The 13736-nt window shown below is 34.3% G+C and overlaps 1 protein-coding gene and 1 pseudogene across 2 annotated transcripts; both read right to left on the bottom strand.

Annotated features, from left to right (window-relative positions):
• Positions 1-305: 305 nt before the first annotated feature.
• On the bottom strand, positions 306-972 carry LOC147395675 (3-ketoacyl-CoA synthase 2 pseudogene; annotated as a pseudogene).
• Positions 973-997: 25 nt separating this feature from the next.
• On the bottom strand, positions 998-8075 carry LOC147395674 (Tetratricopeptide repeat (TPR)-like superfamily protein). 2 transcript variants are annotated; one of them, XM_086450817.1, is made up of 2 exons: positions 5490-8075; positions 998-1471 (listed from the first exon to the last, which is right to left on the bottom strand). In XM_086450817.1, the coding sequence occupies exons 1-2, from the start codon at positions 8073-8075 to the stop codon at positions 998-1000; spliced, it is 3060 nt and encodes a 1019-aa protein (XP_086306943.1). The 2 variants fall into 2 exon arrangements, with proteins under 2 accessions (XP_086306943.1, XP_086306944.1); XM_086450818.1 differs by having other exon boundaries at positions 1442-2200.
• Between the last annotated feature and the right edge of the window lie 5661 nt (positions 8076-13736).

Raw genomic sequence — 13736 nt, 5'->3', positions numbered from 1 at the left:
CTAACTAAAAGTGATGAATCCTCTACTTCTAAAAGACAAGTTCATCGCTTTGAAACTTTCAAAGCTTTGAGTTTGCTTCTTTGTTTCAAAGTAACGAGTTTGTTGTTTTGTTTGTTTCAAGCAACAATTCACTGCGCGCTTCATTTGTTTCTCAGTGGCGAATTCCATATTTTCTTTGTTTCTTAACAACAAATTTAATTTTTCGCAAGAAAAACAGCAAACCCGTCGCTTCTTTTGGTCTGTATGACAATCATGGCATGAAATTCTGAATTTTCTCAAAAAATAAAAATCATAATTTGGGAAACGTCCTTAGCTAAAAGCTCTATATAATTAATTAAAGAGCATAAAAAACCTAACTTGAAGTAAAATGAACATAACTTCATTTCAAATTTGAGATTGATGGCAGTGGTTTTGTGGTAGAAGGTTGTAAAATGAATATGTGCTTTTAACACAGCTTTCGGTCACCTATTTAATTGGGAAGTGGATGCACTACTATTTGGGTTATTTACGAGTTTTGTTGGGTCTCACACTCCTCAAGATTTGTACTGCTAATAATGTTCTGATCTTTGATTTCTGTGTTGATTATCTCAGTCTCTAATAGTCTTCTCCGTTTGGACTTTAGTTTCCGATCATCTTCTTTGTTGATCTCACCTGAAAGGGACACGGGTGTGGTAATAAGCTAAATTTAATTGTTCACGACGTGATAGATACCACTTTGGGCACAGGAACAGGAAACCCATCAATCTCGTCCATCCATGGTTTCTTCACTTTTGTTGGATCAATGGTCCTTAATGCTCTCCATACTGCACTGTTGCACTTGAACCCAGACCTAAAAGCAATCTGCCATGCCCTATCACCCTTCTTGATCCTTCCTTTAGTTTCAGTGTAAGCAAGTTCATACCACAAGGAACTACTAGAAGTATTTCCAAACCTATTAAGTGTCATTCTAGAAGATTCCATGTGCCAGTCCATGAGCTCCAAATTCTTTTCTAACTCATCAAGAACACCTCTTCCTCCTGCATGGATGCAAAAGTGCTTCTAGCTTGAAATTAGGTATGTAAGCCTTTATCTTCATTTTGAGAACCTTTCTTCCCACTAAAGACATCAAGAAGAGAAATTGCTCTGACATAGGGAGTACTAGTGGTCCAAGGGTTGTGATGTTAGCCCTAAGAGCTTCACCTGCTACGGACATTAGGTCTTTCGATATAGCCACACCAACTCTTCCTGTGTTATCTTCTTCTTGAAAAATACAACTGAAGCTACGACTATCCACACTCTTGTTGGTAGGGACGGTGTGGATGAGTTGGTACTTGGAAAGATGACGATCCGATGGTCGATTGGATAAGAGAATAGAGACCCCACCCATGGGAAAGAGGCAGTTGGATAATAGCATCGAACGGTTGTTACAGAAGTACAAGCTGCTTGACAAGCATTCCATGCTAATTACTAGGGAGTTGGAGTTCGGGTGCACCTGTAGTCAACCAAATAACGAGATGAAAAATGCTGGAATGACACAGGGCATTTACTGCGATTCTCACAATTCTGACGTGCGATGTGCACATAGCCATACATGTGTTTCGTCGCGATACAATTAAAAACCATCTATGGTTATGTATGCATCTCCATGACAGAATTGTGAGAATCACCGTAAATCCTGTGTCACCACAGCACGACTCGAATGAGATTCAATGCTTTTGGTGGTTAATAATTAGTAAGTGAAGACGGATAGTTGATTATCCCTCGTCCATCAGTTCGTGACTAAAGGTAATGAGTCATGCTCAAGTGACCTCAAGATTGACATCAATTCTCACTTTATTGACGTAGAGGTGCACGTACAACCCTAGATACCTTTTCAATTGTGTCTAGATGAAAAACAATATTTTAGTTTTGTGCACACCTCCACATCAGCGAAGTGTGAATTGAGGTCACACTTGAGATCACTACAGTATTATTCAAAGGGGTCATTTGTTTTGCATTTATACTCTATCTTGGGGATTGATGAGGAGACGAGGATTACTCAAACCAAAATTAGGTTAAAATAGAAAATCCAGTAATTGATATTCATATTAGGTATACACAACATATATATTCTCGGGATATGTATTTACCCCAATACTTTTGACTCCATGTTTTATTTGTTTATGTCCCTTACCATAAATCTATGCATCTCAACCTTTCACTATCTTTCAAGTTATCCCCACTGTTTAGCACATTACAAAAAGAATTTTCTTGGTGCGATATTCATAAGAAATTCTGGCAACTGATTTGCGGTAAAAAAGTACGCAAATCGTTTTGAAAAATATTCGACTCCATCCTATGCATACCAAAATTATGAAAATATCCCTCGCTAAAGAACTTAATCAAATTATAAATAAATAAAACCATTTATACTTTATAAAATTACTTTACAGGAATAGAACCACCCAATTATTATTTTTATTTTTTCAATATATAATTATTTTTGAAAACCCTATGAAAAAATTTAATCATTATTTTTAACATTTTTTTTTATCAATATAGATAATTTATTGAGAAGAAAACGGGGTGGTTGAGATGACCAACCCAAAAACAAGACGAAACTACATGATGAAAAAAACAACAGAACAGAAAAAAGGAAAGAGCAAAGCTTGAACCCCGAGCTAGACAGACTGCAACGCACACACCCTGTCCCAACGCACGACAAAGTCTTCAAAGAAAACTCATAATGCCTTGAGAAAACTCAAGGAAAATCCGAAAGAGGGTTATATTTTTATTAACCCAACATTGGTTTTAAGTTTTGATATGCACTTGATACACAAAATGAGAGCAAAATACTAGGCAATTATGACACAAAGACAAGATATAAAACTAGTACATCTCTCCAAAATTAAAAATCTATTAAAGGAACATAAGTGATGAGAAAGGAAGTTAGAAGGCTTGACAATATGTGAATAACTCTATCAAAATTTAACGATGCATCTCAGCTAGGAGCCCAAGATATCCTACATATGCTAAGGGATTCAGTAATGAGATGGCATCAGATACCTACGTTAGGTTCAGGATAATGTTTAAAGATGTCGGTTGCAGCATTAATGTAGGAATTTTGTCAAATTTAGGAATGAATTATGCTGAAGTGACCTTCAAGATTTTACCTCATATTGCACATCCTGACATGAAAGTGTGTAGGAACCATAGATGATTTTCATTGAGATAGGAGTTGAAAAGCATCTATGGTTGTTACACACTTTCACGTCAGGTTGTTTGATATGAGGTACAATCTTGAGGTCACTCCAGCACGACTCTTTAGGAATACCTGCAAAACTACGAGGCTAATTAAACGTGTGCAACCAACACTGGAAACATAAGTTATTGTTGGTGCTAGACATCAGCCTGAACAATTAAGATCTGAAAGTAAATGTGAACCATGACCCTTGATTATGGTTCTGATGGAGTCAAGCATGTACCTCTGATATATACACCTCTCAAGGAAACTTCTAAAAAATCTTGGGTATTTAGGGTTTGACACCCCCCCTGAAATCGTCAAAACTATGATGGTCCCTTGACCCAAAGTCAGCATGACTAACTCACGAGAGAAGTCAAAAATGCCCTATACTTTTCTTTTTCTTTTTTTTCTTCTTTTTCTCTCCTCTCTATCTATCACTTTCCTCTGAGTTCTTTCTCTCTTATCTCTCCCTCCCCCCTCTCTCTCTCTCCCTTCCCCTCTTTATGTCTTTCTCCACTCTCTATTGTGTTACTCTTCCCCTCACCCTCTAATTCTCTCCTTTTCCCTTCTCTCTCAATTGTACCTCTCCCTCCCCTTTCTATTTCTTGTGTTTCCTCTCCCTCTCTCTTTCTCTCTCAACTCTCCCTTATATTTCTCTCTCTTTGTAACAATCTCCATAATTGATCTTTTCTTTGGAGCCCCCAACCTCACCTTCACCTTAGCCGCTGTTGTTTTTATCTGTCTCCACTCTTTCCTTGACACCTAAAGCAGGACAACTATCAATTTTTATTTTTTTTTTTATTTTTTTTTATAAGTAAGCAAGATAACTATCAATTGATCATTCACTGATCAACAAATAGGAGAAATCATCACAAATCTCTCCTCTTCAATTCCCAAAACCACACCTTCTCTACTCCCAAATCCACTTGTAGTTTCAAGATCGCATATTTTTCCAACTCAAAACCACTTTCAGTGCAAAAGACAGGTTTTGATTCTTCAATAATATTTAGTTTCACAAACTCTAGCATGCTCGAACACAATCCACACTTCTGGCTTGCTATTGGCGGGAGCATGCCTTCTATCTCCTCTCTTCATCACCTTCAAATCTCCACTGAATGGCCAACATTTTCCCATGTTGATGGCTCTCATCTTCGAAGCTTACTCACTTTAGAACCATATCATGAGTTCTAAATAATGAAAAAAAAAATATTTGAAATAGATTGAAGAAACAAAACCATAGAAATTGAAGTATCGGATAGAGAAACCCTCAAACGCAATCTCCATGATTTCTCCTCTAAGAGAGAGAGAGAGAGAGAGAGAGAGAAAATAGAGAGGAGCATGGCAAACAAAGAGGAGAGAGAAAGTAGAAAAAGGACATTTTTGCCTTTTCTCGTGAGTCGGTGCATTGACTTTTAACCATGGGAACAACACCTAATCTTGCATTTGTGGGAAGAGGAGCTAACCCTAGTTTCGATCATTTCATGGGAAGAAAAACCTAAAATACCAACAAACAAAAAAACAAAAAATTCTTTAAGATAAAACATGAAAGCATAAATAATGTCAACAGCTGCAGGACATCAATTCCACTACCAAGAAGTGATTACTACTTAGAAGCTAGCAGTGAGTGGATCGTAGGTAAACCTTCCAAAACTTAGCCACTTGAGAAATCCTAAATTTAATAAATGAAAAAATAGATTATCAAGTTTAAAAATAAACTCATAAACCAAACCAGGGAATTTTATTTTTTTCCATAGGTCAAACTAGGGAGAAAATAAATCACTTAACACGTTGTTTTGATGAGAGAAAGGCAATTACAGTGTTAAAGCATAAACTGATTAGCCTACTCTAGTCAAGAAGGAGAAATAAGCAGATTACTATTGAAAATAATAAAGAACAAGAACAAAATGAACTCCTTCAAACAATGCTTTCAAACATGAGACATATTAACAAAATTCATTAAATCAAACAACAGAAAGGAGGTAACAATCTGAAAATAAGAAAGAAAAAAATGCTCAAAGTGGATCTTTCTTGTTATTTATTCAAGATATGTTTCACAAACAAGGCAATTACAGAATAAAACCGCGAGTGCAACAGACCAAAATAATTTTGTACAATTTATTTTGGTCATTATAGCTAATCTCTTCTAAATGATTGCCTCTTTGAGGAACTCTCAGATGTCATGTCCAAGGACTTCAAGTGTGGATCCACTATTTGAGCACCATTCATACAAGTTCATATCTGAATTATCCTATAAAAGTGTTGGAATCAAAGAGACACCGTGTCTTACCTCATGACATCCAAGCATATCATCCTCTACACCAACCATAGAACGGAGAGTCACTATCCAAGCATGCAGACCACTTTGAGAATCCTTCCTCCTCGCTACTTCCAACTTTTTAACAGCCTCCTTTGATGCTCCATATTTCACTAGAACAACACCAAGTGATCTAAATGTAGAATCATTGGGTTGGATGCTCGACTTTATTAACTCCCAGAAAGTTTCCACCGCTTCCTTCAATCTCCCATCTAATGCATATAATCCAATCACATTATTATAACTTAAAACATCAGTTAAAAGTCCCAGTTCACGCATCTTCTGTGCAATCCCAACCGCTACTTCGTATCTCCCAAGTCTCTTATACATACACAACATCATTGCAAATGAGAACTCATTTGCAACTCCCCTTCGCTTCAAGTCTTCAAAAACTTCTTCCGCCTCACTAACCATATCACGCTCACTATAGAGATCAATCATACAATTTGATGAGTAAACTTCGGGACCCACATCAGATGATTGGAGTAATTTGTATGTTTCTTCTGCTTCTCGTAAATATCCAACTTTTGTGTAGAGCTTGATCAAGGAGTTGTAGATAATGGGGTTCTCAAGAAAACCTGCACTTCTCATTTCAACGACATAGCTCATAGCTTCTTTAACGCTTCCAACATCAGCAAATGCATTTATAAGGACACCAAAAACAACTATGTCAGGTTGCACGCCAAATCCAACCATCTCTTTATATAGTCCCTCAGCCATTTTTAATTGACCTAGTTTGACATAACTTGAGATCACTGCACAGTATGGGATGCAATCACTTACAAATCCCATTTCCCGCATCTTTCTGACATAAGGTTTTGCTAAGTGTGGAAGATCGGCATTGCATAAAATCTGAACGAGAGAATTATAGCTGCATTTGTCAGGTAAAACCCCATGTTTCTCCATGACATCGAACAACTCACATGCTTTATCATATTTCCTCCCTACCCCATAAGCCTTGATCATCACATTGAACTCAAGCACGCTCAATTTCTTCCGTTCTTGGCTACAAACAAAAGCTTTCTCGGCTTCAAGAATGTGACCACTCTCCCCATAAGCATCAATGTTGGCGGAATAGCACTCTGAACTCATTTTTCCCCCAAGATGAAACCTTTCAAACCAAGACCACGACCTCTCAAGCATCCCAGCTTCTATATACATTCTAGTTAAAGCAGATTGGGTAAACTCATCGATATCAAGATCTCGCTTGTCCATCTCTAAGACAAGGGCTTCAGCTTCCCTAACCATATGCCTTATAGACAATGCATATAGGAGAGTACGGTAGCTCACAGGATCTGGCTTGAGGCCAATCTCCTTCATCTTTGTAAAGTAGGCTGCTGCAGCATGGATGTCGTCATGTTTTGCGTGAAGAGAGATAAGAATGTTATATGTTCTTGTATCGGGAGGGCATCGGACTTCTTCCATCTTTTGCATTAGGGAAACCACTTCTTCAAGCTGGCCATGGTTCCCACATATGTGAATCATCGTATTGAAAGTTATCGTGTTTGGAACAATCCCTTCTCTTAGCATCCGAGCAAATGTAGCAGAGGCTTCTTGAAGTTGGCCGGCCTTTCCATAAGTGTCAATCAAAGTATTATATGTGTACAAGCTGAAACATAACCGAGGTTCTAAAGTATTATCTTTAGTTGTAGTTTTAGTAGTTTTGCCTCCATTTACCAATTTACCCGACGACCAATTCTTGAAGAACTGCTCGGCCTTTCCAAAGTCCCCTGCTTTCTTGTGCATTTGAACGACAATCCCCATTGTTACTTCATCGGCTTCCATTCCCTGATTTTTCATCTTTTCCAGCCAAAGAAGGGCTTCTTCTTTAAGTCCACCTTTGCTATAAACATCAATCAAGGTACCATAGGTCGAGTTTGTTGGGGCTATTCTCTTGGTTTGCATTTCATTCCAAAGACTCTCAACTTGGTCCCACCTATGTGCTTTCCCAAGAATCCTAATCAAGATGTTATAGTGAATCACATTAACTTCATAGCAACCCTTTCTCTTAAACCATTCAAAGATCTCAAGAGCCCTTTCCCAACTCGATTGCTCCTTGAGAATTATGCTCCTCTCCTTGTTATTCAGGCTATCCTCCCATGGCTTCAAAGCCTCATTAAGATCGTTAACTGTTTCCAATGCTCGCAATATTGATGGAAGGCAACCTCCATAACAAGCCCATTTCATCGAATACTTGGTCTCCACCTTTCCCTCGGAAAGTTTCCCATGCTTTGAATTGAATTTAACTGCACCATTACTAGTCTTTTCTCGTCCCCCGTGAGACCCAACTTTTCTAATTCGCAATCGATTTGGGTTTTCAATAACTGAACTCGGAGAACCCGAACAGGGTTTATTGGAATTTAAACCATTCTGAGATTTTCTATAAACTCTGCTACTTCTTTTGCTTGATGTATTCAGACTATCGACGAATTTCTGTTCTTTCAGTTTCTTAATGGATTCAACTCCAACCAAAACACCTATATTGGGAGTAGTCTTTGTAGAACCTACAATGTGGAGACAACTAGTCTCTACGACTATCTGGTGGAGATTCACAGACATTGTTGAAACAGGGTCTGCATCTGTTCCTCACAAACAGCTCACCTAGTCCTTCAAATACCCCCCAAAAAATATTTTAAAAAAAATACTGAAAATGAAGATTTTTCAAGGTGAATACGAATATGGCTCTGCAACTGTTATCCAAAGAATAACCTGCCACATAACTTCAAAAACTTAAAGTAAAAAAAAATGAATAAATGGGTTTTTTTCTGTAACCATCAAAATCTATGTAGAAGAGAACTGAGGTCTGAGACTCACTTGTTTAAGTTAACAGGACTATAGGAGAGCTTCAAAGGTGATATTTTTCCAGGTTTCCTTAACATCCCCTCTATCTGCAAACTAGAGAATTTAAAAGGTTGATTTAGACATGACCCCCCACATTTTTCTGAATATTAGAGATACCCCTATTTTTTAAATTTGATGAGATGTATTCCTTGACCTCAGTCTTCTAAATAGATTAAGAAGAAAAGACTAAGTGTCCTCATATTCAACCTCTAGCAAAAAAAACTCAGATTTTTCTTCTTAAAACCAATCATCTTCAAGTTCTCCAACCTTCATGACAAAGATACCCAACTTTATCTTCAATTTGTGGTTGTCAACCTAGAACTAACCCTTTACCCAAAATTCCATTATTTTCAATTTTCTCAAAAATGTTATTTGTTTTTTCTTCCCAAAACCAGTCAATGTCAAGCTCTTCAACTTTTAGAGTAACTTTAATACATTTAACATTATTTTCATCCATCATTTTCTACCTTGCCTCTTTTGTAGAAAATCCTAAATTTTTCTACCCAAAATATTTCATCATTTTATACTCCGTCAAAAAATTGTATCTTGTCTTGAGATTTAAAGTAGATAAAATCTTAAGATAGATAATGAGGATTAAGATTTTTATCCAAAAAGATTGAAGATAACTGATTTTTAAAAGAAAAATCTTGGTTTTTTTTATTAAAGGTTGAGGATGTGGCCATTTGAATAATTTCCCCTTAGTTTATGTAGAAGACTGAGGTCAATGGATGCATGTCATTAATTTCAAAACACAGAGGGATATCTCTAATATTTTGCAAAATGTAGGGGTATGACTAAATCTCCCATTTTTAAATGTGTTTGCAAACCCTTGGCGGATTTAAGGGTAGACCCAAGCTCAAGTGGAGCCTGAACCTGAATCTAAGGTCAACGCAACTCCATCACTGAGCATGAGTTCATTAACCCAAGTTTGAGCTTTGAAACTTGGGCTGAGCATGGGTTAGTCCGACTTGGATATTGGATTTGTTGAATGAGTCTGATTTTGTCTTGATTAGCAAAGAAATTTTATATGTTAAATAAAAAACATTTAAAAAAATAAATAAATAAATAAAATTTTGTAATTAATATAAAAATATTTGTATATTATCATATAGTCTTGGGTTCGGGCATAGGTGGGTTACTCGAACCCAACAACTAAATTAAGGTCAAGTTGAGTTATTCTGACCCAAGCTAAGCTCATGTTCTACATAACTCGGTCTAGGTCTCCCATCAATCGAGTTGAGCTCAAGCTGGCCCGTCAAAATTGCAGCCCTACTTAGAAAAGATCATTTTTTTTACATTAATCGAAAATTACACAATTTCTTAAATGACCACCAAGTCCCTCAACTTTTAATATGTGTGGACATAATTTTCAAATAAAATAGCCCTAGCTAGTAAATCGAGTTTGTGTTTTGCGAGAAGAAGACGAAGTGAGCGGTTAGATTTTTTACCAAATTTTCATGTTTTGGATAGATTCTCTCTTTAAATATTCAAGATTAAGATTTTTGAAAATTACAACATTGGAATATAGGTTTCTACTCAAAGCTCGATTTCATTTATGTGTTTTTGTATGGAATCACCATTAAATTAAATAAACTTGAGACAAACTCAATGAACTCAAGATAAATTTGTCCACACATTTTACATTGTATACTTGTAATTTTTTATTTATTTTTTGGATATTTATTTGTGTTGATAGGTTCCTATTGACATAAAGAAAAACAGAAGAAAAAAAAAGTTTGTATGTCCATAGCAATTTTTGTCTTCCAAATTTTGTTGTCAACCACTAATGCAAATGCTTTCTTAGTAAAGATAAAGACAATGAAAAACTACTTCATGGACTTTGATAATAATCAGGTTAAATGAGAATGATGGGGGAGGGGGGAGGGGGGTTAGTTTTGGTCTTCCAAATTTTGTTGTCAACCCCTTTATTCCATGTAAGATAGATACTACCTTAATAAAGATAAAGACAATGAAAATTACTTAATGAACATTGATAATAATAAAGTTAAATGTGAATGTGGGGGAATTTTTGGTCTTCCAAATTTGGTTGACAACCACTTTATTTCGCGTAAGGTAGATACTATCTTCGTAAAGATAAAAATAATGAAAAATCACTTAATAGACTTTGATAATGATAGCGTTTAATACGAATGGGGGCGGAGGGGGGGGGTGATTTTTGTCTTCCAAATTTTGTTGTCAACCACTTTATTTCACGTAGGCCAGATGTTATCTTAGTAAAGATAAAGATAATGAAAAAAAAAATTACTTGATGGACCTTGATAATGATAATGCAAATGGGGGCGCCAGGGCGGGGTTAGAGATTTTGGTCTTTCAAATTTTTATTGTCAACCACCTTATTGCGCATAAGGCAGACGTTATTTTAGTAAATATAAAGATAATGAAAAACTACTTGATAATAATAATGTTAAATGCGAATGTGGAGGCAATTTTGGTATTCCAAATTTTGTTGTCAATCATTTTTTTTCACGTAAGGCTGACATTGTAATCGTAAAGATAAAGACAATGGAAAATTACTTAAAAATGAGAATATGAGGGCAATTTTGGCCTTCCAAATTTAGTTGTCAACCACTTTATTTCGTGTAAGGCAGACATTATCTTAGTAAAGATAAAGACAATGAATAATTACTTAATGGACCTTGATAATAATAACGTTAAATGCGAATGTAGAGGTAGTTTTGCTATTCGAAATTTTGCTGTCAACCACTTTTTTCCATGCAAGGCGGATGTTGTAACAGTAAAGATAAAGATAAAGACAATGAAAAATTACTTAATGAACATTGATAATAATAAGATTAAATGCAAATGTAGTGAAAATTTTGATTTTTCAAATTTGGTTGTCAACCACTTTATTTCATGTAAGGTAGACGTTACCTTAGTAAAAATAAAGACAATGAAAAATTACGTAGGGTCTTTTCGTTTGAGTTTCAGGAGCCAATTTTTTTCTACTTTTAAGCCACATGAATGATATTCATTTAGGCTTTTTTGGCTCCCACGAATTTCAGATGAAGTCCAAAATAGTTTTAATGGAAGTCATCTAAGAGGGACTTCTTCAAATGGCTTTTGCGCGAAGCTAAAAACATAAAATGATTCAAGTGTAATTATCAAAATATCTTTCATTTTTAATCAAATTTCCAATCAAACTTAATTTTAAAAAATAAAAGGAGATTATCAAAATACCCTTCATCTTTAATCATATTTTCAACCAAATTTAACTTTAAAAAATAAAAAAGAATTATCAAAATACCCTTCATCTTTACCAAAATACCCTTCATCTTTAATCAAATTTTCAACTAAACATAACTTTAAAAAACTAAAGGGAATTACCAAAATACTTTTCATCTTTACCAAAATATCATTTATTTTTAATCAAATTTTCAATTAAACTTAACCTTAAAAAATAAAAAAAGATTACCAAAATACCCTTCATCTTTAATCAAATTTTTAACTAAACTTAGCCTTAAAAAATAAAATGAAATTATCAAAATACCATCCATCTTTACCAAAGTACCCTTCATCTTCCAATAGAGGATTACTACCAAAATACCCTTTATTTTTATTACCAAAATCAAAAGTAATTCATTATCACTACTTTATTATCAAAACACCTTTCATCTTTATGTAGATATTGGATTATATATTATGTAGGTATTTTATTTATCAGAAAAATTTCAAAAGCAATTCATTATCATTACTTTATTACCAAAACAGTCTTCATCTTTATGTAGATGTTAGATTGTGTATTATGCAAGTATTTTTTTTATCAGAAAATTTTCATATGTCTATTTTTTAGAAAAAATGTTGTCAAAATTTTAATAGAATTATAAAATTTATAAAATTATTTAAATTGAAAATAATTATTTTTATAATTTTTTAATATAAATTTATTATATATATATAATGTAATTATATATTTATTAAGGTATTCTTGTTATTTTTTGTGCATTTTAGGGGTGCATTATCAACATTAAGGGTATTATAGTCATTTTAGTAAAATCAAAAAATAAGAAGTTGTCAAATGAATATCAATTTCTACCTTATGTGCTTCTATAACAAACAAACTTTTACTGGATGTAGCTTTTAAGGCTCTGGGTTTTTACTTCTTCTAGAAGATAGTTTTTACAACTAAAGCTGACTTCTATAAAGAACAGACCCTTTATGAACCTTAATAATAATAATAATGTTAAATGCGAATGTGAGGACAATTTTGGCTTTCCAAATTTTGTTGTCAACCACTTTATTCCACGTAAGACGTACATTATCTTAGTAAAAATAAAATACAATAAAGAATTACTTAATGTACCTTGATAATAATAAGGTTAAATACGAATGTGAGGGAAATTTTGGTATTTTAAATTTTGCTGTCAACCACTTTTTTCCATGCGAGGCTAACACTGTAATAGTAAAGATAAAGATAAAGACAATGAAAAATTACTTAATGAAACCTGGATAATAATAATATCAAATGCAAATGTAGTGGCAATTTTGATTTTTCAAATTTGTTGTCATCCACTTTGTTTCTCGTGAGGTAGACGCTATTTTAGTAAGGATAAAGACAATGAAAAATTACTTAATGAACCTTAGTAATAATAATGTTAAATGCGAATGTAAGGGAAATTTTGACCTTTCAACTTTGGTTGTTAACCACTTTATTCTGCGTAAGGCAGATGCTATCTTAGTAAAGATAAAAACAATGAAAATTTACTTAATGAACTTTCATAATAATAAGGTTAAATGCGAATGTGGGGGCAATTTTGGTATTCCAAATTTGACTGTCAACCACTTTTTTCCTTGCAAGGCGGACACTGTAATAATAAAAATAAAGATTAAAGACAATGGAAAATTACTTAATGAATCTGGATAATAATAATATTAAATGCAAATATACAGGCAATTTTTGGCCTTCCAAATTTAGCTGCCAAGCACTTTATTTTGTGTAAGGGAGATGCTGTGATAGTAAAGATAGAAACAAAGAAAAATTACTTAATTGACCTTGATTTAGGGTTTTGTTGCTAAATAATACTTGAATTTTGGACTATAACTTAATAGTTCAATAAGTATTTTTTTCTTCTAAAATGGTCCATGAGCCTTGTCTTTCTTTTAACAAGTTTTAAAGTACCCAAAATGTTTTTTTTCTCACATCTTTTAATTTAATTTAGTTTTTAAACATTGATTATGCCCAATTCCAACAATTTGCGAGGGTGAATCTTGAATGGAGAACGATATATTCGTACTTTCAAAGATTATATGTAATATTTTATGAGTTGTGCTAGAGTGGCCTCAAGCTGGAACCTCATATCACACTTTTTTGACGTGAATATGTATGGGAACCATAGATGCTTTTTCACTCGTATCTCGAGT

Source organism: Akebia trifoliata, chromosome 8 (assembly GCF_017979445.1).
Source record: "Akebia trifoliata isolate Shusen 1 chromosome 8, ASM1797944v1, whole genome shotgun sequence".
Lineage (NCBI taxonomy): Eukaryota > Viridiplantae > Streptophyta > Magnoliopsida > Ranunculales > Lardizabalaceae > Akebia > Akebia trifoliata.
The sequence above is the reverse complement of the archived record's forward strand: the minus strand, read 5'-3'. Positions and strand labels throughout refer to the sequence as shown.

Bases quoted from the DNA above. Each gene is read 5' to 3' on its own strand.
- LOC147395674 (XM_086450817.1), bottom strand. From the start codon at position 8,075: ATGTCTGTGAATCTCCACCAGATAGTCGTAGAGACTAGTTGTCTCCAC. The intron at 1,472-5,489 runs GTAAGACACGGT...GGTTGACTACAG, and splicing joins ATATGCTTGGATGTCATGAG to GTGCACCCGAACTCCAACTC.